Genomic DNA, 23,677 nt, shown 5'->3' with positions numbered 1-23,677 from the left:
GTTTGATCAAGCAAATATGCTCACGTCTCAGGAACAAGTAAACAAATATGTGAAGCATTAATGAAACGTTAACACTTATCATATACTATATAGAATATGTGATGATCCCTACAATGGTTTGATTACATCCACTGACAACAATATCTTCCATCTTAATACTTACACTAAGTACACAAACAATGTAAGAAAATACACAAGACAGGAGGACAACGTGGAAAACCTAAACAGCCAAAATTATCAGGAAGAAACATTTGACGACCATATCTTCTTCTTATGCACCACTCTTTTTTTTTCTGATGTGCAAGATTCCCTCACTTATTAATGTTCTGTAATAATCCTGCAAAAAAAGAGAGACAAGAGGGTACTGTCCACCATCCATCAGATGATCTATGCTAACCTGTGCCCTGGTTATGATACATGATCGGCTAAAAGTCCACGGGGTTGTTAGTTCGTAAATGCATTTGCAGATCGTTTGTTGAGCTCATGGAGTCACCTTTGCTTACATCAAGCGCTGGGCTATGCCCTTCAACAGGACTGAAGCTATCATTAATGGAGTGGCGGGTTAACTCTCCAGGACCACGGTATGTGGAAGTAGGAGAAGGAAGACGCTTTTGGGACTCCATGGCTTCAACTTCCGCCAAAAGATCTGAGACTGACTCGTCACACTCGTCAGGTCCAGTCACAATGGGTTGCCACTCCGTGGTATCAGACGCAAAGTTGAATTTAAAGGTCGGACTAAAGAGATCTAGGAAGTCGATTTCTTGATTGTCTGTGAAAGACATCAAACCTGGGTTCGAATCCCACACATTTGAAGCGCTGCTTGGAGTAGCAGCATTCCAGTTTTGCCCACATGACTGAACTGTAGCCGTAACCTGTTTCTCACCCGAACCGCTAGGGCCAGCATCGTTTTGATTGCAAGCTTTCATTACTGTATTCCCATCTGCCTCTGTATGACCAACATTCCATCTTTCCTGTTGCGGTGGCAGAGTACAGTTTGAGTTTCCTGGAAATGTAGACAGCGACAGCGAACAGCTTATAGGGCTTTGTCCAGGCAAAGGACTGTCAATTTTCAATTTGTTACCCACAGCCTCCCTTTCATTAGAATGAGTGAAATCCAACGGGGTGTGGCTAAAAAGGTTTTCGCTTCTGTTGCTCGCGTCGGAGCCCCTTGTGACGACACTGTTACTGCTAGAAATAACACTCTGGTCGGTGGACACCGAGTTGGGGCTAAAGTCAAGTACTCTACTCTCTAGTTTAGCAACAGCCACACTCCTGTTTTCAACGTTAGCTATAGTAGCTGTCTCTTCCTGCTTCGGGATAGAATGATTCTGAAGCAACCCTGTTTTATGGAACTGCCCATTTAATGCGTCGGTCAAAAGTATGGACCTGTTCTGCTGTTCACCCAACCTCCATATTCTCAGCTCAGGCGGGAAGTGGCCACTCGAACTCCATTGCCGCAGGTTCATTAACGAAAACGGTCCATGAATCTTCCCATCTGGATCTCCATATAACCATATCATATTCAAATCCAACTCATCGATTGGCTTATTGTACAGAGCAGCACGTGTTTCGGCACTGGTAGGTCTCTGTGACTCTCCTTCTTGATGCTGTTCAGAGGCATTCAACCTATCATCGACCTGGAAGGACATAGTTTCAGTAACTGTAACCGGAGACCTTTCTTGACCCAGGAAGTGAGAATCAAGAATCTTCAACATTTCCAAGTGACCCACTCGCTCCTTCCCAAACAATCTCATAAGCCTAGGGTCACAGACTATTTCCGAATCCTGAGAAGCGTTTTGTATACTATTCCGTCTCACATACTCTAGCACGAGAGTTTGGACATCGTACTTCGACAAGACGGAAACATCACCGTTTTTCATATACCTAACAAAGTCCAAGAGCTCATCTGTAGCCCAAGCAGCAGCAGCGCCAGTCAATGGTGCAAGTCTATCACCCAGACAACTCTTCGAATCCAATTTACCCGCTTCCATTTTCCTTAGCTTAGCACGACTTAACTTCATAACCCCATCATCATTTCCATGAAGCTGACTAGTGGTCCTTCTCTTAGACGGTTTCCATGGATTTTTCGCTTTAGTAAGATCATCTAACGACAAAGATAGCTTCTCTTTAAGAGAGACCCAGTAGATCTTAAAAAGATACTCCCAGCTGCCTTGATCATCAAAGTCGACCTGAACCTGGACAAAATGTACATGTTAAACACACAGCAGAACAAAAGCAAGACAAAGTCTCAAGTTCACTCGTACTTTTTCTTTGTTAGCTTCAGGCGCATTCTCAATAAGCATGATAGTCTTCATGCAGATCCCACAGAAGCCTCTGTTCTCCCGTACAAGTACATACTCCGAGCTTCTAACGCATCTCTTGCAAACAGAATAAGGACAAGTATAGCACATGTAGAAAGAATCCTTCTGACAAGCCGTACATATATGCCAACCTGAAAAATAAAAAATCAGCTCCAAAAGACTTCAGCTCTTTGGGTAATGTATCAAACTAACTTACCACAGTTCCATTTAGATCTCGATCTGAAGAATGCTTCACTACGCTTAACACAAGCTGGGTGATACACCTTTGGACATCCTCTGCCACATATTAAAAAAAAATCCCCAATTTCAATTTCAATTTTTGGAAAGCAACGAATCTACTACTAAAGAAGAAGCTCGAACTCAAACTCACCTACGATCGCAGAGAACAAGACTACCTCCATCGAAGCACACGAAACAAACATCTTCGTCTTCTCTCCTCTTACTCGTCACGGGAGAAGCTTTCCCCACCGTTCTCGGCGGACGTCCGCGTCTAGGCCGAGTCTTCTTCACGCAGCTCGAGTCCTCTTCTTCTTCCAGCTTCACATCCACATCCACGGAGCCACCACAGCAACCGAGAGCTTCGATAGGCGGAGAAGATTCGTAATCGCCAGCCAATTTCACATCGGCGGCGGATTGATCGACGACTCTCATGAGATCGATCTCCGGCATCGATTCCGTTAAGACGAGATCGGGAGGGGAGAGAGTAAAGCGTAGTAACCCTAGGGGAGGACGAGAGGAAGAATTGGGAATTGGAGAAAGAGGTGAAGGTGGTGGCGTGTAGGGAAAGGAGACCATGTGATCAAATGGGAACAAAGGCAGTGAGAGAAACTGTCAGATGTGACAACGCTGTCTCCTCTTTTTGACTTCCTTGAGAGAGAAATAAAAGAACAAGCTTTTTTAAAAAAAATTACGGCTGTCAAAAATGTTTGTATAGTTGACCAAAGAGTTAATATTTTATAAATATTAATAAAAGTATTAAACACAAATTAGTGAAAAAATATAAACTCATTTATCAAAATGTGATATGAGTATTATGGTGATGGAATTTTCAATTACTGTGGTGTTTAGTAAAATAGATAAAATTGTTCTTCTACAAGAATATAGTTATTTTAAAATTTGTAATAAAATATTTTAGTTGGTAAAAAAGCTTCTCATGTGGCTGTTTCCACGTGGGCAAAGTTGACGGTAATGGGAGCCACGCGCGTCTACTACCTACCATAACTAATTAAAAAATATTTAGTGGTAGGCTTCGTGTTTTATTAAATTTTTGTTTTTTTTTGTTTAAAACAAATAAAGAAGTGGACCAAAGTGAAAATGAAATTGAACTACTTTTTCGTGTGTGTTTCATACTTTCATGTCGTGGTCGTACTCGTAGTTTCCTCCTGTGGGTCTTTCTCCATCTGTGCCTAACCATTCGTCTTATCTTTAATTTTCTTTCAATATCTTTTTTCTCTAAAAGAAAAATCAAATAGTGTGTTGATGCTTAGCATAATTAATTAGTTGACAAAAAAAAATTAAACACTACGACTTTATTAAAGTTGCAATGATTTTCTAGCAAGGATAATGTTTTATAATCAACTGGTTTTCAAGAGTTTTGTTTCTTTTTCTTATAATAGTGAGAGTTCTATATCAAACTATATGTGTAGTTCTAATAACCAAAAATATCTTGCTCCACTAGGAACAAAACGACACTTGCAAAAGATGAGTGTTAAAAGAAACTCTAGGAAGTGATAGAAGATAGACCTAATTAGTTTTAAGGCTTTCTGGTCTCCAGGCTAGGGTAAGCTTCTTTATTATCTTTATAGTAGAAGGTTAGCTTTAATTTGTATTCTCATAAGACTCTTTTTGTGAAAGAAATTTCGCATGTAAGACAAAGTAATCAATGATATAAAGATCAGAAGTACTACATACAATTTGGCAAAATCTTAATTAAGATGAATATGTCACGTTAAAATCTTTTATTATTATGTTCCATATGTGTGGTATAACAACCTATGAGAAACGTATAAATTGTATTATTAATATGATGATGATTACAGTATCTATTTACACAAGAGTAACGAGAATCGAGTACTGATGAGAAGATTAATAGCTAGCTGATACTAATTCTTGACATATCGATATGACATGAGCTATCTCGCTAGAATGTCACTGTTTAAATGTATTTATCAAATGTAAATAGACTCACATTTGTAACGTGAACAAACAGTTTTGACTTCGAATGATAGATACCAAAGGGATGGCTCAACAATGTCGTGGTTCCTAAGGCAAAACTTAGAAAATAAGCCATGTATCACAATTATTATAAAACTGTGAAATGCTATGATAAAATTTATACAAGTCGTCATACTGTTAATAAATAATTGTGAATAAATTTAAACATATAAATGGCAAAAAATTGAAGAAATTTTGAAATTGATATCATTTTCATTCCTTTACTTTTGCTGGGGGAAAACGAGAGTTTACAAGTTTAGGGGAAAGGAAACTGATCATTCGTGCAACAAATTCAACGGTCTTTCTTTTTTTATAGTAAGACATAATTACTTATTTATTATTTATCCGACATGGATTGACAAGAACCCACTCTATGATTATACGAAGTGTATTATCATTAAAAAGAAGTATATTATATACAGAACAATGATGTATTTTTAATTATTAACCTTAAATATTGACCAAAACAAATATTGTAAATGAGACATGGTGTACCAACAACTTGTTAAAAACCTTTATATTGAAACATCGCAACCTGTGTTATATAATTCAATAAGTTACTACGTCCTTTTCAACGACATGTACAGTAAATACTAAGTTGCTTCAAATGTATTTACTGCTTTAGGTTAACAGTTCCCATTCAAATTTGGTTTGCAAATCAGTACGTGGTAGTAAAGACTAAAATTTGTATACTGTAGTTTGTTTAACCAACCATGACTTCTAGTTCTATGATGCAATGTTATTTAGAACTCCTAGTAGACCCGCGACATTCAGACAACCACAAATCGATATGTTCTACCATCTGTTGCCTCACTTTGTTAACAACATCTGGTGAGCTGCAATTATTTGATTTACCTGAGAAGAAAGAAAAATCTTTTAACATTTTGTTGACTTTTGAGACCAAAACACACAAGTGCGTATACCTTCAATGACCATTGGAGATTGAGGGCATCCTCGTAGATCAGTTCCATGACCACAGTTATGGCAATCCATGATGTAAGAAGGCACTGCAACATTAATTTGTCAGAAAATGCACAAATTCGATACAGAAGTTGAAGCTAAGTTAAAATAGAATTTACATTCAGGAGATGAGGTCTGTTTGGAAGCATGACGCCATGGATCTTGTGACCCATTTGTGAAAATGATTTTGGTTGCTGTAGATTTCACAAACTTTGTCACAATGTAGCAAATACTTATAAACTAGCTTCGAGAAAGTTTTAATCTCCCATACCAGCGATTTTATGGCCTCCATAGTACATGTTTGTTGCATCAACGTCAGGATATGTACCTTTACCAAAAAGGCTCTTGCACAAATCCAAATGGTACCTAATTAAGTAAGCGAGATAGTTTAAACAAAATAAGGTGTGTGTTTTTTTATTAAAAGAGTGATTAAAGAATGTTACTCTGTATTGATTTGCTGAGATCGAACGCTATTATTTGCAGGTGCCACCTGAAAATATGCTAGTTCTGTGCAAACTTGGAACCACCATATCCGATATGTACTCTCGGCGGTAATAACAGTGTTTCTAAGATGTTTCCGGTTATATGGTCTAACGTGTAGGCCCCAAACTTTCATGCAATGGTCTCTAACATATTTAGAATATGTTTCCTACATTGCAATTAAACCCATTTACAAATGTCTATAGTAAATACAAGATGTTCATATCCGATGCGATATGAGGGTGAAAGAACAATGTGAGCTTAATTACCACTAAATCACCACCGTTCTCCTTTGCTTCAACAAGCGGAACACATAGTTTATCTGAATTTCCATATTGGAACTGCAAGATTTTGAACAGTAAGTATCACTGATCACACAAGACTAGGAATATGACATGAAAAATGAGTTTGTATGGATAATCAAATCCTTACAGCCATAACCGCTGCATCTGCGGTTAAGTATAAAAAATCAGCATCAACATGAAGCTCAGTGGCGTTAAAGAGAGCCTTCACCGCCTTTCTGTTTACTTTGAGCCCTATTTCCAGGAGTTTATTAGTCTCCTGTAGTGCATCTTTGCATTCTTGACCAGCTGATTCAGCAATCTGCGCATAGCGGAACAAAAGATGAACATCCAACACACATCACATCCTTAAATCTTACAAGGAAAAGTGTTTACTTCTTCCATTCATACTAAGAAATTATGATACCTGCTGATCAAATGCAGAGAAGTCATAGACAGCATGAACAACTGCAGAACTAGCGAGGCTTCCACAGGTCAAGTGAGGGAACTTGAGCCGGAACCAAGCACTTAAAGCTCCAGGATAAGAAACCCCGAAGAAGAACCACGGGTTGTCACTACTTCTATTCAACTTAACATTCAAAGCTTCCTGCATTAACAAAATCCATATATGAAATATTCTCTAACATAATGATATATGATTCCATGAATGAAATGAAACCAAGACTTGCCTGGTAATGTTGACGGAAAGCAGCCAAATCGAAAAGGGCTTGTTTGGATGAAAGGTATCTCAGATTCTCTGTAGCTAATGAGTTAAAAGGATAACTTTTCCCATAGTACCTGTGTTCTAATGAAACCACACCAGCTTCAAACTTCTTTGCTAATACCTAAATATTATGTGGTTTATGAAAAACATCAATCTCTTTTAGTTTCTTGTCACGCAAGGAATCATCAGGTAAATAAAATTATTACACTCATATAATCTTTAGCTATGCCACTGCAAGGACCTTCACCGCATATTATCATAAAGACAGGACCATCTGGAGCTCGGAAGTTGTCAAGATATTCATAGTATCTCTGTCTGAATTTGCGATGATCCTGCGGGAATAAAATAAAAAAGTTCTTGAATTTGGATAAAAAATGCAATGAATCTGATACTCTTATTTGAAAGTTTACGTACGTGAGGAGAGTAATGATCTAGGGTTTGATTAAACCAATGCGCATCGGTAGTCAAGTAATAGTCTCTTGGGGAAACGCCATGAGAGGCACTCCCGGAATGTAACAAGGCATTGGTCGAATAAGACAAAAACGCAGTGACGGTGGTGATCAGAATAAAACCGAGATCCGACGACATTTTCCCGCGATGTAAACCGATTTCCGGTTATCTTTTCTGTTTGACTTTATTCAACCAATGTCAAAGCATCAACCGAAATCAAGGGAAGACCACTTTCTAAACAAAGAATGAAATGGACGGCTAAAATGATCTCTTAGTAATATCTGACGGATACCATCGAATCTAATTAAGGAAATTGAGATCCGTCGTCTTAGTGGAAATGTGTGCTTAAATGCCTGATAATTCAGGTTACTTTAAACAGAAACAATGGTGCATGTATTACTAGTGGATATCAAATATTAGTATGTAGCTCAAAAATAAAGAAAGAACATCAACAATTTGGAAATGAACCATTCTTCGGTTTGGGTTTATATGTGGGATATGGGCTATATAAGCCCTGTTCGTTTGGTTGCCGCAGGTTTCAGCGTCAGCGGCGGCGGCAGCGGCAGCGTCAATGAAGACAGTTGTTGTTCGTTTCGCAGACGCTGACGCTGCCGCTAATATAGTCCTGTTCGTTTGGTTGCCGCAAGTTTCGGCGTCAGCGGCGACGGCAGCGTTAATGAGGACAATTGTTGTTCGTTTCGCAGACGCTGACGCTGCCGCATATTATATCGTGACCGCAGATTTTATCGGTGTCAGCCGCAGGACGCGGCGTTCGGACGCGGCGTCAGACGCAGTTTCCTGCGTCAACAAAATGAACAAGAGTTGACGCAGAATGTTGACGCTGTCGTTGCCGCCGGTACCTGCGGCAACCAAACGAACAGCCCTTATATCGCGACCGCAGGTTTTATCGGCGTCAGCCGCAGGACGCGGCGTTCGGACGCGGCGTCAGACGCAGGACGCGGCGTTCGGACGCGGCGTCAGATGCAGCTTCCTGCGTCAACGAAACGAACAAGAGTTGACGCAAAATGTTGACGCTGCCGCCGGTACCTGCGGCAACCAAACGAACAGCCCTATAGTCCTAACGTCGTATTGACGCGTAGGAATCAGGAGTACTAGTACTTCTCCTGATTGGAAGAGCTACAGTAAGGAGATTTTCTATCACTGATCGGACTGGCACAAAATTTTTGGAAAAGACTTTTCCCAAATCAGGAGTACTAGTATCTCTGTCTGAATTTTACTTTTATGTTTATTTCGAATTTTTCAACAGTTTTAGAAAATAATCAAATTTCAACCAATACACAATCTTTCTTGCGATTTTTACTGATCCAGTTTGCGTATTCTTAACTTACTCCCGACAGAGAATTATGCCGGTATAGAGAGAGCTTCATCAGCCAATCCCTTTTTTAGATTGAAACCCCTTGAGATTATCTCGTGGACTGAGTTGTTAGACAGAGCTTCGTACCAGCACATCGAGTAGCAGAGGCGACGAGAATTGTACGGAAACAACCTAGCACTCATTGTTTAGTTTGTCTATGTGCAGAGTACATGGATGCCTGGTAGAGCGTATGACTTTTAATCATGTGGCAGTGGGTTCAGATTCTAGCGAATTTGTGTGTGTTTAATGGACTGAAGACGTTTTTCCACTGGATCAAATTTATATTCATTGCAAACATAATGTGTAACACAAGAACGTAGGTACTAATTTCTAAGAGACGAGAAGGGTAAGAAGGTGTTGTCTCTCCACAGTCGTAGGGCTATACAACCACAAATTATTGCATATATTATATTGATAAGTACGTAGTTTACATACATACCAAGACTCTTTACCCTGACAAGCCCTAAAGAAGGAGACACACCGAAACCAAAAAAGAAAAACAGAGTCAACTATTTTACAGAGAGAAAACCCTTATTATTCATATTCACACACACACACACACTCCTCTTATGTCTTTCTTGCTGATCAAGAAGCGGAAGCTCTTAAGACCTTCTTAGAACCTGGAGACTTGATCGACTTAAGCTGTCTCGGCTTCTTTGCTTTCCTCTTCTTCTTCGTCGTCACCATTTCTGGCTTGCTCACAGTCTTCTTCGACCGAGTCTCCATCTTCTTCTTTTGCTGCTGCCTCGTTGTCCTCGTGGTGGTCTCTGAGAGCTTGTACGAGGCTCTGATCTTCGCGAGCTTACCTTTAGCGACAGAGTTTTTAAGCTGCAGAGAAAGTGTTTTACGGAAATTCTCAGGGAGTAGAGGTTTGTATTTCTCCTCTATCTGCTTTGCTATAGCGTAAGGGCTTGACCCGTTCTTCTCTTTCAGATTCATCAAAGCCTCTTTTATCATCTTCATAAGAAAAAAAAGAGGCAGAAACATTTTAGAAACAAAAATTTTTTTTTTTCGAAAAATCAAAATAAAAACATCTTTTTCTTTTACCTGGAAATATGGAGGATGAGTGGTGGTTTTGGGTTTTTTAAGCTTCTTTGGTTTCTCTTTTGACGCCATAGGAGTCTTCTTCACCGTTGGAGTCTCGTTTTTCTCTTTCGCCATTATAGGGAACACTTGCGAAACAAGACAGAGGATTAAGTTAGAAGATTGTTTTGTTTGTGCTTATCTGTTTGCTTTTTCAGCACTTGCAGTAGTATATATGCACTGAGAAATGTACACGTGTATCTGTTTTGTTGGTTATAAGTTTTGCTGAAGGATCTCTTACGTGTACTAGGTGAATCTAGAACGTACACGTGGGAAATTTGATGTGTTTTTCGGAGAAAACACACTTACTACTGTACAGGTGGTTCGTAGATATTTCTGGATTTTAATACTATAAGATTTATTCCACATTCGCGATTTTTTTGTCTAATGTCTACACAATAATTTGTGAATTGTGTGTTTCGAGTGTGTTAACTACTACATAAAAAGCCTCGAGTTTGAAGTCGTTCTTGATTGGTTTTGACATTTTTCAAATTTCAAATTTAGAAATGTTGGATATCGACGCAAACTGTGAAGCAAATCAACCGGATTCCTAAATGGTTCAGTAAAGAAAGATAGATTAAAACGATTAGAGCATCTATAACTTACTTTCATATTTTCCTTGATTTAAAAAAAAAAATAAATTAGAAATATATTTCTTTTCAGTGTATTATTCTGCAATAAAGAAAATTTAAAAGTGTATTATTCTGATATATGATTTTGATAAAATTTCAATTATAAACTTATCTGATGTCAATTTATTAAAATATATCATTTCATATACAATAACTTATTCATAAAATAACTAATTTTAATTTAAATAAAGGGGCCCTTAAATAAATGCAATTATATATTATCAAAATAAAAATAAGCTAACTCGTCTATTAAATTTATTTTATGCAAATTAAATATTTTGTAGTATTTAACCTTCAAAACACTTACTCATATATATTTTAAATTTCTTTTTATAAATTATTTAAATGTTTCTAATTAATTATTATATTTTTTAAAATATTTTTTATGTTTTAAAAATGTCATTTAACATTTTTTCTTGTTATAAAAAGTATCGTTTTAAGAACTTCAATACGATTTACTCATTTTCAACTGAATATTAATTGTAAATGCAATAATCTAATAAATAAATTCACTTATCACAATATTACTGATTAATTAGGTAAAATTAATGAAAACATTAATATATTTTTATTTTTTCTTTTTTAATATGTGTGAATAGTTTTTAAGTGACATTATGTATGAACTAGAGAGAGTAAGTAATATTTAAATTAATGTCTAAATTGTCTAAGAAGTGGAATAACTTTTTATTAGTTGATGATAAAATATTTTGTAAATAACATATGAGGTAAAAGTAAATTTCAAATAATATTTGAACTTTAATAAGATAGAAGATGAAAGTCCAAATAATCGTTGACAAAAAAGAAAGTCCGAATAATCTGTTTACAGGGAAACAAAGAAGCTTATTCTATGCGAGTGATAAGTAAGACAAAACATGCAAACATTGCTGCGTTAAGTATACAACCAATATTCCTGGGCAAAAGAATGAACCAAAACTTACATTCGAGATACTATCAATCGAAACCAAGACGAGGAGAATCAAGTGACATATATATTAGATGTCTTTCAAGACCGGCCAACCTTTCCTAATAATCTCGTTTACTCTAGAGTCAATATGTTTCTGGACTCTTGGTGGGCAGAGCTCTGCTGCATAACCGTTTAGCTTTGTGGCTAGAGCTGATCTCTCGAGCTCTTCTTCTGCCATGTTTCCAATCAGCTGAAGAAGGAATGGATGCTGTTTCAGCTCAAACTTCTACACATTCAAAATCACAGAACTCAAAGGATTAACAGCTGAAGGCGTTGTTTAAAGAAATGGAAGATAAAGATGAAACCTGATGGTCAGGCTCGGCGCGGTAAAACGTTCCAAGCTGTTGAATTTGGGTAGTGACGATACTGCTTCTTGATTTAAGCTGCTCTCTTTCTTTGCTAATAGTAGCCAACCTCAACTCTTCCGTAGAATTAGTGAAAATAATTGATCTGTGTCAAAAAAAAGAAAAAAAAGATTCGGATCTTTTTAGCTTATGTACTAATTCAGATAACTCAAGAAAATGTAAGTTACCTGTATTGATTACCGACATCAGGGCCTTGTCCAAACACTTGTCTGGAATCATGACTAGACCAGAATACATCTAAGAGCTGACGGTAACCCACTACCCTTGGATCATATTCAACCTGACTCACACAAACAAACGTAAGGTATAATTAACCTCGGTCTCTTGGTCGGAGTTCTTAAGAGACGACTCTCGTATCTCTTAATTACGATCTAAGAAAAAATAAGAACCGTCTCTTAGCGGAATGTTTAATAAAATAATCTATAAACCAAATCGAACAACATGGTGAGATCAAAGCTCAGACAAGGAACCTGAACAGACTCGGCGTGATCACCCAGCTTTCGATACTCCGGATTCACCTTCGTTCCGCCGGAGTAACCTGCTGTCGTTCGTACGACGCCGTTGATACATCCGAACGCCGCCTCCGATCGCCAGAAGCTTCCGAGAGCGAAGACAGCCGATTTCAAGGGACGATCGGGAGAATCAACGACGGGATCTGAGATCTGATTGGATAATCTGATGGATAGGGTCTTGTCGAGCAGAGAGATGTATAAGAAGAGGATCGCGAAAGGAGACAAGGAAAGGATTGTCTTCTGTGATGAAGCCATTACAGAGTCCGTCGTCTTCTCTAACTGTCGAACCTCTCCACATGAATGAAAGCCTTGTTGAGTCGCTCAAAAGTCACTCCTGAAACTCGTTAGCCAACCTGAAAAGTCTTCAAGTCCCTCTGTCTTATTCAGAAGGTTTCCATTGTATGATTTTTTTATTTTTGATATTTTATTTGCGGTTCGGTTTGGTTGTCCGGTATGATAAACCAAACTAAAAGGGATCGAACCAAAATAAATTAAATTTGCTTTGTAAACTAATCCCCAACAATCGGCTCACGCAAAAATAAAGCACGTACAGCTCACGTAGCCGTGAATTTGGTTAGAGCTTGTTGCGGCGAATTTGCTAGTGTCGAAATAGTGAAGAGATTTGGAGAAAGGTTCAGCGGTTACATGCAGTGCAGTGCTTCAGGGTCCTTAACACCGTAATTAACCATGATTTTTTAATTGAAGTTTTTAGCTTCGGCTAAAAAATGTTTTTTTAATTTTTAATTTAAAAAAAAGTAAGAATCGTCTTTTAAATAATAAATATAAGAAACGTTTTTTTGAACCGAAAAGTATTAAAAAAAATGTCAAATCATGAGACTCCAAATAAGAGACTGCTAGTGCTTGAACCCATTATTCAAGACATCTCAATATCACTGACAGCAAATGAAGGTTTTGTAGTGGTGTACTATCTTCGGAGTGGTAACAAGTCAGCATATAGAATAGCGAAGAAGACTTCTACGTTTACATCATTTGTCCCTCGGTGCCTTTGTGGTTGAATTCTTGTTTACAGGCTGATAAGCCATTTGTAAGACAGTGACCTTGGATTAATATTAAGTTGTTGTTGAGCCAAAAAAAAAAAGAAAAAAAAAATCCCAAATAAGAGACAAATGTTTAATCATGCTCTAAGTAGCAGCAATAGCAGTTTGAATATTCTACTTGTGTCCTTGATGGTAAGCTCAGCTTCTCATACTCTATCTACCTGATTTCTTCTTAGTCAGATATTAAACAAGTCTTGATTTTAATGACGAGAGATTTGGGAAATGAAATTTGCAAATGCATAATATAAGCTTCGATAGAGAAAGACAGATTCTAGACAAAGATTTTAAGAACGCAACCAAAGTCCAAAAGGAAACACCAGCAAAACTCAAACAAATATATATCTTATTAAAACCTAGTCAGCCTTGGCAGCAGAAGCAGCAGCTTGACCTCTTAGACGACCAGTTCTCCTAGCAGCAATAAGACCAACCTTCTGTCCTGGTGGTGCATCATGCCTAACCGTACTCGCGTGACCAATGTGCTGATGGTTACCTCCTCCACTGGATTCATAGCCACACCACGAACCTTAGGCCATGAGTTCCTCTTCACACGGTACTTGTGGTACGCGTTTCCTGCCTTGAGCATCGGCTTCTCTGTTCTTCCACCACCAGCAACTTGACCAATCATGGCCCTGCATCCACTCGGGACAATCTTCTTCGATCCAGATGGCAACTTGATCCTGTCAATACATATAATCAATTCAATATTGTGCCAAAATCAAGCATCAAAATTAGAATCTTTGGCAAACTGACTCCAAAATTTAATTTTCACCAAAATAACCGAACCGGGCAAACCAAAAATTTTGGTTTTGGGTTTGAGTTTGGTTCAATACGGCAGATTAAAAAATAATTCGGTTATCAGTTTGTTTCAGCAATAAGTTAATTTGTTTTTTCTTTTATAAATTCTAATCAAACCATAACAAATCTGAACCACAATTCCGAACCAAACTAACCGGACCAACTAAACTTCGAGTCAAAATAATCCAGTTGAACCAAAAAATTGAATTTCTATCCGAACCGGCAGGCCTAATGATAAGCATCTACAAGAGTAAAGATCTTCACCAAACAATCTCAACATATGGTTCCTTGATTGCAGACACAAACCTAGTAGTATCATTATACGGGTTGTGAGAGATAACGATAGCGTAATCTCCAGAAGCTCTAGCGAGCACACCACGATCACCGACATGATGCTCGACATTGCAGACAACAGCTCCTTCAGGAATAGCTCTAAGCGGGAGGACATTTCCGATAACAAGAGTGGCTTTCTTAGCGCAGTACAAGAAATGTAATCGTTTCAAATCTATGATGTCAACAATGTTATCATGTTTGATGCATAAACACCAAAATAACAACAATATTTGGAGAGAATAAATAATACATTAAAATAGTAATATTTTTATATCGTCAACTAGCATTTATAACATGTACACATCAATGTCGAGAAGACAATGCATAAACTCAAGATCAACTGGAACTATGGGCAAGCTAGTTTTTGAGCAGACCAGACAATGCACCTTTGTTTGGTCTTAGTATTTTAGTTTCATGTTCTTGCAATGTAAAACCCAGACAAGGTGATAGTTATGTGCGTTTGTTGAACTAGACATGTGAACATTTTTTATAATGTACAAGAATGAACAAGAATGAGAGACTAAGTGAGAGAGAGAGAGTCAAAACTATATACAATATATGACTTGTATCCACTTCATCTGATCTATTATTGGAAAAAAAACATCTTAAGGTATGAAGGAGATTAATGTGAGTAAACATGTCTTGCATGATTTAATTCTGTATGACATTATACCAATTTTATTCTGTATGACATGATAGTTCAGTGGTTATGTAAGATGTTATCAAATACATAATTTCTATTTCAGGAAGGATAATGACACATCAAATTAATTAACTAAACTAATACGTTACGGAAGATTATTTTATCTTTTGTAACTGAGTATGTTATCAAATACATAATTTCCAAGGATAATGACACGTCAAATTAATTAAGGAAACTAATATGTTACGGAAGATTCTTTTATCTTTTGTAACTGAGTTAAGTGCTTATAAATAAAGGGAATGTGTTTGGTAGACCTTTTTTTTTTCTAATCCGGGGGTATCTCAAGAGACCCGGACTAATTTTTAATGGGAGGTGTACCCCACGGATAGATCATCTATTTGAACATTTATACATGTTCTAAAACATGGATCCATATCTGTGTTAAGTGACCAGGATAATTGTGACTTAATTTCGCACAACAGATGGATCAAACCTGAAGCATGTTAGCGTCCCAACCCCACTTTCTTACCACCCGACCACAATTACCCGGTCAAAACTGTTAATCCATGATCTCTTTACTTTGATGTACATCAAGTGTTTGTATCAATAGCGAGAATTTTATGGCTCATAAAAAGTTTTCATCAGTTTAACATATATTTTATTAATTAGATGAAACAATTAATCATATTTTATTTGTTTTACTCTCATTTATGTTTAAGTAAAGCATATTGTTTACTTTATTCCCTCTGAAAGTTATATAAAATATGATAATTTTAAATTTTTATTTCTATATTACATGTTACTCTACTTTTTCTCTTTGTTACTTACCATTTTTCTCTCTGTTACCCTATTTAAATTAAATTACTCTCAGTTACTTTGAGTTCACCGGACACATCGTAGAAATATGAAACATACGGTAACTGATAGTTCGAGAACTGTATTACTAAATATAAAAAAAATTATTTGAGAACCACTCTAGAATAACACTAAACATAAACAAATATTTATTCCAAAATAGTATGTAAGAAAAAAATTTCTCAAAATAATATTAACTAATTAAATATATATAAATCAATGGGTTGGGCTAGTGGTGCTTGAAAGATAACCTTGATATGGCTATCCCGCAGTTCGATTTCCGTTGGCCATCCGGACTGATTTAAATGATAAGAATATGTGGATGTTACAGACCTCGTGGGATTATTCGGCTGACTTCGGTCACAGAATCCCCACAATTATCAAATATATATATATATATATATATATATATATATTATTTTGATTTAATGATTAAGGTTTAATATTTAACAAATAAGATTAGGATAAGGATTTAGAGTGAAATCATTTAATTACTTTTCTCATTAATTAATGATATTTGGAAACAATTATTACTCCATACGTTTCATAATAACTGTCACTTTAACAATTTTTTATTACAAAAAAAATATCATTTTACAATTCCAATGCAAAGTATATTTACTTTCATCTAAAAATTAATTGAAAACTGCATTGATTTTATAAATAAATTTATTTATCTCAAATACTATTGGTTAGAGAGATATCATTAATAACAACTTACATATATTTCCGCTATTTTTTTAATCTGTGTGAAAAATATCAAAGTGACACATGTATTCCCGCCACTTTCTTAATTTTGTTATAATTTATTTTATTATATAAAAAGATGTGTTCCAAATATTTTGTGAATAAAATATTTTAGATTGTAAATTTTTATTTAGTAAAGATAAAACCTAAGATTGCCAAACAGGTAATTTGGCCTAATATATAAACATGCTCCAAATTTCGTCTTATTTATAATATGTGTGCATATGTGCGCAATGAAAGAATTATTTGTTTGAAATGGTTTAATTTATTTTAACAGATACGGAAATAATTGTGAAATTGTTAAATTGTGAAAGAATTTATTTAAATTCTTTTAACATGCTCCAAATTTATTTTAGATAATGGTTTAATTTATTTAAATAATGGTTTAATTTATTTATCTTAAATAATGGTTTAATTTATTTTAATTTATTTAAATTCTTTTAATATACTCCAAATTTATTTAAATAATGGTTTAATTTATTTTAACATGCTCCAAATTTATTTAAATTGTGAAAGAATTTCAATTTTATCATAAGTTTGATATCACTTTTTAAATTTACATATTTTCATAGATACTTTAAGTGTTATAAAACGTAAAATTTAACGTTTAAAAATAATTAATAAATGTTTAAACATAATTTTTAAAATATTCATAGAAGTTTACAAACCCAACCCACCTACTAAATAATAAACTCTAAAAATAATCAATTAACCCTAAACCTAAATGTTAGAATTTTTTTGATTGAGTGTCTTTTTTTAAAGTGGCTGTCAACTTATGGTATTTTAAACAAGGGAAATTGGAGCGTATAACCACAAAAAAAACCGTAATTCATCGTCTAGCTATTTACCCTAACGATTCTATACACGCTGCTACATATATATAATAATACTGTAATACCCTTAAAACTCAACCGGCACAACCTGCTACGAAAATTAATTAAATATCTTAATTATTCACAGCACAAAAGTCATTCGTGTCTTACCCTTGTTCACATCTTCCCTTTTTCACTTCTCTGGTAATTTTGTTGCAGTCGAACAGTTTCCGGCACCGTTTTCCTCCAACGACTCAACAGCTTTTCCATCTCCTGCCTCCTCCCTTTTCAATCGTGTTCGGCGTCAGGGTTCTCCGTTACGGTTTCAGCAGCGGTTAGTAACACACCCTTCCAACCCAACTTCACCAACTCAATTTTTTCTCAGATCTCTCAACCTCCCGTAAGTTCTCCTTCTTTTTCGTAGATTCTCTTCACCGTCTCCTCCTCTGTGCTTATTTTCTTTCAAGTTGGGGCTCTTCTCAGAATTAGGGTGTTATACTTGTTAAGTCTGTACCATCGTCCGCGTAAATCCCATCGTTCCCGATACGTAATTAGTCTCTTTCACTTTCCAATTTGTTTTAGGATCTCAAGTTCCCGATACATTACAGATCATTAAGGGAAATACATAGTAAATAGTATAGTAATATAATTTGTTATATGGAATAACATCTGTAATACAACTTGCCTGCGTGAAATCTCTTACGCCAATTTTATTTGAGATGGATGATGTTAGGAGTTTTCAAGGCTCCTAAGACAAATGTTGTAGTATAGAAGATTGTCGAACCAGTTCTGAGGGATATCAAAGCACTGAGAATGCAAGTACTCACTTAATCTAAGTGCAACCAATGATTTAGATGGGTTTTAAACTACTACTAAACTAGAAAGCAATAACAGAATGATACTTTCTTGACTAAGGGAAAAGAGAACTCATGGGCATAGGGATTAGACCTTGGGTGATCAAGTATCGAACTAAGGATGGCAAATGATCAATCAAACTATCAACCTTAAGCCTAGACACAATTCTAAGCAAGCTCTATGTCTAGATGAATGCTCATTTGCTAACATATCTCAAACATCAAATGTCTTTGGTTGAATAATATGAAAGCAATCATTACTAACAAGTCTATTAGCTATCTTAGCATCTTTAACAACAAATGTCTTTGGCAAAGTATACTAAAAGCCTAGGAGAGTTGTCTCAGGCATTTCATCAAACACCTTTTGGGTGGGAAATGTCTATTGATCAACTTTTGAGTGGCCAACTCAGAAGATGCATTATGAATACTCTACTAGCAAGGAACAAGAATGATCTACACTAAAACATCCTAGAACTAACCTAATCACCCTTAATCTCCCTAACCCATGAATTCAAAAGGTGATTACTCACTAATCTCCATGATTCCTCTTAAACCCATATTGGATTTCAGATTAATCATGTAAAGAAATAGATAAGAAATCAACAAGAACACAAGAACATAACAATCAAAATCCAAAAGATGAACTTCTCAAGAGAGTTCTTGTGTCTTTCTCAATAGATCAAAAGATAAAAAATCATCTGCCACTGGTGGCTACAAAAGATGTTTAAAACATAGGTTTTTCCAAGTGCAAAACGTGCATAATGAAATGACCAAAAGGCCCTTAAGTAAAATAGAAATCGAGCAGATAATAGGCGCAGAGCGACCTCGGCTCGTCGCTCCGACAAGTCGCTCCAGGCTTCGGGAGCGACCTCGCTGGGTCGCTGCGAGAGGTCGCTCTGAGAGCGATTTCTTGTCTCCGGGAACCAAGATGGCGAGCGACTTCTCTCTGTCGCTCTGGACAGGTCGCTCCAAGCTTCGGAGCGACCTCGCTGGGTCGCTGCGAGAGGTCGCTCCGAGAGCGAGTTGTGTGTCTCCGGACGTGAAAACGCGAGCGACTTTGTGCAGTCGCTCCAACGGGTCGCTCTGGATCGGGAGCGACCTTGGTAGTTCGCTCTGAGAGGTCGCTCCAGGGTCATCTAAGACTGTTCGGAGTAATGAGAACGCGAGCGACTTCATGGCGTCGCTTTAGGAAGGTCGCTCTGAGAAGTGGGACACAGCGACTTCGTGATGTCGCTCCGGGAGGTCGCTCCCATGCTCGGTTCGTCCAATTGTCACCTTTTCACCTCTTTTGAGCTCCAAATAGCCTCATGTGGTATTCCAGTACCTAATAGAGACTCATGTATGCAAAATGCAACCTAAACATGTCTGAATCCTAATCTATATGATGAAAATGCTCATGGATGAATGGATAAAAAATGCAAATATGCAAGATATCAACTCCCCCAAACTTGTTCTTTTACTTGTCCACAAGTGAACTTTCTAGAACTCATAGGGAAAGAGGTTGAAGGAGGGAGCACATAGCCAAAAGAAACACAACTAGCACACTCTCTTATTACACTCTAGCTTCTCTAGGCCTATCTTAACTCTTTTTGTTCTTACACTCATCATCAAGCATCCACACATTCAAATCAACCAACTCTCACATTCATTAAGCACAAAACATCAGGTGAATTCTTGCAAATGGTCAGTTGGTCCAAGTCATTTGGTTGGGTAAGGGAAGGCTTTTATTCAAGTGATTCAAGAGGTTCAAAACATATGATCTTTAAGGTGGTTTACTCTAAAAACAAGTAGCCTTGACATTGCACATAATATATCTAAGAAAGGGATCAACTCATGCATACAATGCTCAATCTCCATTGTTCTACCCTTTTCCCAAACATACAAATCACACAATCATTTCCCAATGTCAAACCCTACTCACATCTCTCACCAAAAGATCCTAAGAACTTTAACTCCTTCTCTTTGAAATCTACAAGGGATTTTTCACAACCTCAAAACATTTCTTAGCTCCTAACAACTTTGCTAGCCCCCCTTTTTCTTTTCTTTTTCTTTTTTTTTTCTTTTCTCTTTTTTTTTTCGTTTTTCTTTTTCCTTTTTTTTTTTTTTAGGCTGGGGGCCAAGACTTTTCAAAACTTGAGCTAGAGGCTTCTATACTGGTCCCAATAAAACAATTCACTTAAGCACAAAGAGTCTATTCTTTTCCTTTTTCATTTCTCCCAAATCATAATCACAACACTCACCCCCACCTATAGCTAGACAATAGAGTGTCCAATCTAGCAAGAATGAAGATCAAGCATTGTCGTTCCCGATACTCTCAACATTATGCACATGTAAGACTTTCCGAAAAAGGCCTCACTCATCAAACAATGAAAGCTTAAAAGGAGGAAAAGGTTTTGGGAGTGGTCTACCACTAGAGTTTGTCAAAAAAGATTGGTATAAAAGATGTGACAACTCAAGTGTGTATAGCCATGACTCAGTACACAAGAGACCATGAGCAAGAAGCATTAAGCTCATTCAGTTCAAATAAGGTTGTAGTTGGCTTCAAAGACTGAGTTTCAGCAATCAACAAGTTTCAGGAAGAGTTTTCAAGGCTCGAAACATACAAGTCTTTTCGAGAGGTGCATGGCTACTCAATGGTGCAACGTAGTGTTCTTTACAAGGCATTTAAAATCATTGCTCCCAATGCAAGTGAATGCAACCTATATGCTCTAGACTCTCCTAATGGTGCAAATGATGCAAACTAAATGATTGGTTTTTTTTTTTTTTTTTACAAATAGGTATGCAATGCATGACTCAATGAAACAACATCAAAGCAAACATGATCAAATACTTGGTACCTCCCCCAAACTTGAGTTACACAGTCTCTGTGTCGTCAAGTAGAGAGAGATACCGAAAAGAAGACTAATATGCAAAAATGAAATGGTATATACAAGGGAGTGTGGTGGGTTACCTTCTATAGGGAATGAGTAGAGGGAGATGCTCCCTCCTCGTCGTCCTCAGGTGGTAACTCTTCAAGGTGCTCATCAGCAGGAGTGCCCATCTCTTCAATGTAGAAGGCTTGCCCGAACACAGTTGGTTTCCTCATTTTCCTCTTGATGTCAAAGTGGAGGATGTTCTCTTTACCCAAATGGAGATCAATCGTGCCCTCCTTCACATTAACAATAGCTCCTGCTGTAGCTAAGAATGGCCTTCCTAGAATCAATGGATCTTGAGCCTCCTCACCCATTTCAAGCACCACAAAATCTGTAGGTATCTCATACCTTCCAATCTTCACAGGGAGGTCCTCTAAGATGCCCACAGGGTACTTCACTGAACGATCAGCTAACACCAGAGAGAGTCTACACTTCTTGAACTGGGTGAATCCAAGCTTCTTTGCAACAGACAAAGGCATCAAGCTGACACTAGCTCCCAAATCGCAGAGACTTTTCTCAAATACCATAGGTCCAAGAGCACAAGGTAGTGTGAAGCTTCCTGGATCCTCTAATTTCTCTGAACATCAAGCCTCTGGATGATGGCATTGCACTCATGGGTAAGAATCATCATGCCTTCCATCTCCTTCTTCTTTGCAGCTACAGCATCTTTCAAGAACTTGCTGTATTGAGGAATCAACATAAAAGCATCGATGATGGGCATTGCAACCTGAGCTTCACTCATTTGCTTCTCAAACAGAGCCTTGTATTTCTCTAGCAGCTGCCTCTTGAATCTACCAGGGAATGGTAGTTTGGGTTCATAGGGAGGAGGAACAAAAGAACTTTCACTTGCTGGAGTAACAACTTCACCATCTTTTACTGTCTTCTTCTCTTCCCCAACCTTTCCTTTACCTTTGGCTTCTACTATCTTTTCCAAGATCTCGTCATTGATCTTCTCATCAACAATCACCACTTCATCATCTATGTTGATGGCAACCCCCTCACCTAGTTTCTCAGCATCCTTGGTGAGGGTTTTAGGAGGTAACTGTTTACCACTCCTAAGGGTGATAGCTTTGGCCTCCTTGGGGTTTTGGTCAGACTTTCCAGGTAGAGATCCTTGCTGGCGATTCTGGTGAGTGTTCATGGAAGCAAACTGATTCTCTAAATTCCTGACTGTAGAAGCAAGGTGAGAGAATTTGTTGTTGAGCTCATTGTAGCTCCCATCAATCTTGGTATGAAGGTTCTTCAACTCATAACCAACATGCTTCTCACTTCTAGTCTGAGACTCCAAGATTTGTTTCAGTAAGGTATCAGTGCTGCTCTCTTGAGGAGCAGAGGAACCAGACGAGGGGTTTTGCTGAGGCTGATAGCTGCCTTGCTGGTTGTTTCTTGGCGGATAGCCACTCTGTTGGTTGTTTGGGTAGGATTTCTGTTGGTAGTTGTTGTACTGAAAGTTGGGCTCCTTTTTGTACCAGCTACCATTGTTGTTGATGAAACACAACTCCTCTTGACCTTCCAACCCCTCAACCTCATTGACAGCAAGTGGATCTTCCTGCTTGGAGTTACCAACAAACTTCAGCTGCTCTTGGGTGGCTTTTTCAGCAATGAGTAGATCGATCTTGTCTTCCAAAGCTTTGATCTCTCTCCTCGTCTGCTTATCATCTGTTCTACTGCCTCTGTCGTGGTCTCCACTGTAGACTGCATCACTCTTTACCATGTTGTCAACCAACTCTTCTGCATCCTCTTCAGTTCTCCCCAAGAAGAACCCATTGCTAGCTGTATCCAGTCTGGCTCTGTACTTAGGAAGAGCACCACGGTAGAATGTGCTCAGTAAGCTCTCCTTAGAAAAGCCATGGTGTGGGCATTGAGCTTGGTAGCCCTTGAATCTCTCCCAGGCTTCACTGAAGCCTTCCAAGTTCTTCTGTTGAAAGCTGGAAATCTCGTTTCTCAGCTTAGCAGTTCTTGAAGTAGAGAAGAACTTCTCCAAGAATGCTTTCTTGCAGTCATCCCAAGTGGTGACGAAGTCGCTGTGTCCCACTTCTCAGAGCGACCTTCCTAAAGCGACGCCATGAAGTCGCTCGCGTTCTCATTACTCCGAACAGTCTTAGATGACCCTGGAGCGACCTCTCAGAGCGAACTACCAAGGTCGCTCCCGATCCAGAGCGACCCGTTGGAGCGACTGCACAAAGTCGCTCGCGTTTTCACGTCCGGAGACACACAACTCGCTCTCGGAGCGACCTCTCGCAGCGACCCAGCGAGGTCGCTCCCGAAGCTTGGAGCGACCTGTCCAGAGCGACAGAGAGAAGTCGC

General features: G+C 37.8%; 4 protein-coding genes, 1 non-coding gene and 1 pseudogene across 5 annotated transcripts; 1 reads left to right on the top strand and 5 right to left on the bottom strand.

Annotated features, from left to right (window-relative positions):
• Window positions 1-75: 75 nt before the first annotated feature.
• LOC103837839 (zinc finger CCCH domain-containing protein 44) lies at window positions 76-3,157 on the bottom strand. Its single transcript, XM_009114218.3, has 4 exons — window positions 2,692-3,157; window positions 2,518-2,597; window positions 2,265-2,452; window positions 76-2,195 (listed from the first exon to the last, which is right to left on the bottom strand). Exons 1-4 carry the CDS (start codon window positions 3,114-3,116, stop codon window positions 426-428), a joined length of 2,463 nt encoding a protein of 820 aa, XP_009112466.1. The 5' UTR covers window positions 3,117-3,157; the 3' UTR covers window positions 76-425.
• Window positions 3,158-3,668: 511 nt separating this feature from the next.
• On the bottom strand, window positions 3,669-8,903 carry LOC103837868 (probable serine protease EDA2). The gene is made up of 11 exons (XM_033278433.1): window positions 7,395-8,903; window positions 7,187-7,312; window positions 6,941-7,101; window positions 6,684-6,870; window positions 6,408-6,578; window positions 6,245-6,316; window positions 5,939-6,144; window positions 5,767-5,861; window positions 5,615-5,689; window positions 5,459-5,542; window positions 3,669-5,390 (listed from the first exon to the last, which is right to left on the bottom strand). Exons 1-11 carry the CDS (start codon window positions 7,566-7,568, stop codon window positions 5,275-5,277), a joined length of 1,467 nt encoding a protein of 488 aa, XP_033134324.1. The 5' UTR covers window positions 7,569-8,903; the 3' UTR covers window positions 3,669-5,274.
• Window positions 8,904-9,150: 247 nt separating this feature from the next.
• On the bottom strand, window positions 9,151-10,063 carry LOC103837838 (histone H1). Its single transcript, XM_009114217.3, has 2 exons — window positions 9,853-10,063; window positions 9,151-9,762 (listed from the first exon to the last, which is right to left on the bottom strand). The coding sequence occupies exons 1-2, from the start codon at window positions 9,964-9,966 to the stop codon at window positions 9,391-9,393; spliced, it is 486 nt and encodes a 161-aa protein (XP_009112465.1). The 5' UTR covers window positions 9,967-10,063; the 3' UTR covers window positions 9,151-9,390.
• A 1,229-nt stretch (window positions 10,064-11,292) lies between these two features.
• Window positions 11,293-12,691, bottom strand: LOC103837837 (peptide methionine sulfoxide reductase A5). Its single transcript, XM_009114216.3, has 4 exons — window positions 12,320-12,691; window positions 12,017-12,129; window positions 11,790-11,934; window positions 11,293-11,710 (listed from the first exon to the last, which is right to left on the bottom strand). Exons 1-4 carry the CDS (start codon window positions 12,614-12,616, stop codon window positions 11,513-11,515), a joined length of 753 nt encoding a protein of 250 aa, XP_009112464.1. The 5' UTR covers window positions 12,617-12,691; the 3' UTR covers window positions 11,293-11,512.
• A 316-nt stretch (window positions 12,692-13,007) lies between these two features.
• On the bottom strand, window positions 13,008-14,744 carry LOC103837867 (annotated as a pseudogene).
• Window positions 14,745-23,214: 8,470 nt separating this feature from the next.
• On the top strand, window positions 23,215-23,321 carry LOC117128823. Its single transcript, XR_004452214.1, has one exon. It is a non-coding gene; the product is annotated as a small nucleolar RNA R71 (small nucleolar RNA).
• Window positions 23,322-23,677: the final 356 nt, after the last annotated feature.

The sequence above is a fragment of the Brassica rapa genome, chromosome A09, assembly GCF_000309985.2.
Source record: "Brassica rapa cultivar Chiifu-401-42 chromosome A09, CAAS_Brap_v3.01, whole genome shotgun sequence".
Taxonomy (NCBI): Eukaryota; Viridiplantae; Streptophyta; class Magnoliopsida; order Brassicales; family Brassicaceae; genus Brassica; species Brassica rapa.
This window is presented reverse-complemented; position numbering and strand designations above follow the sequence as displayed.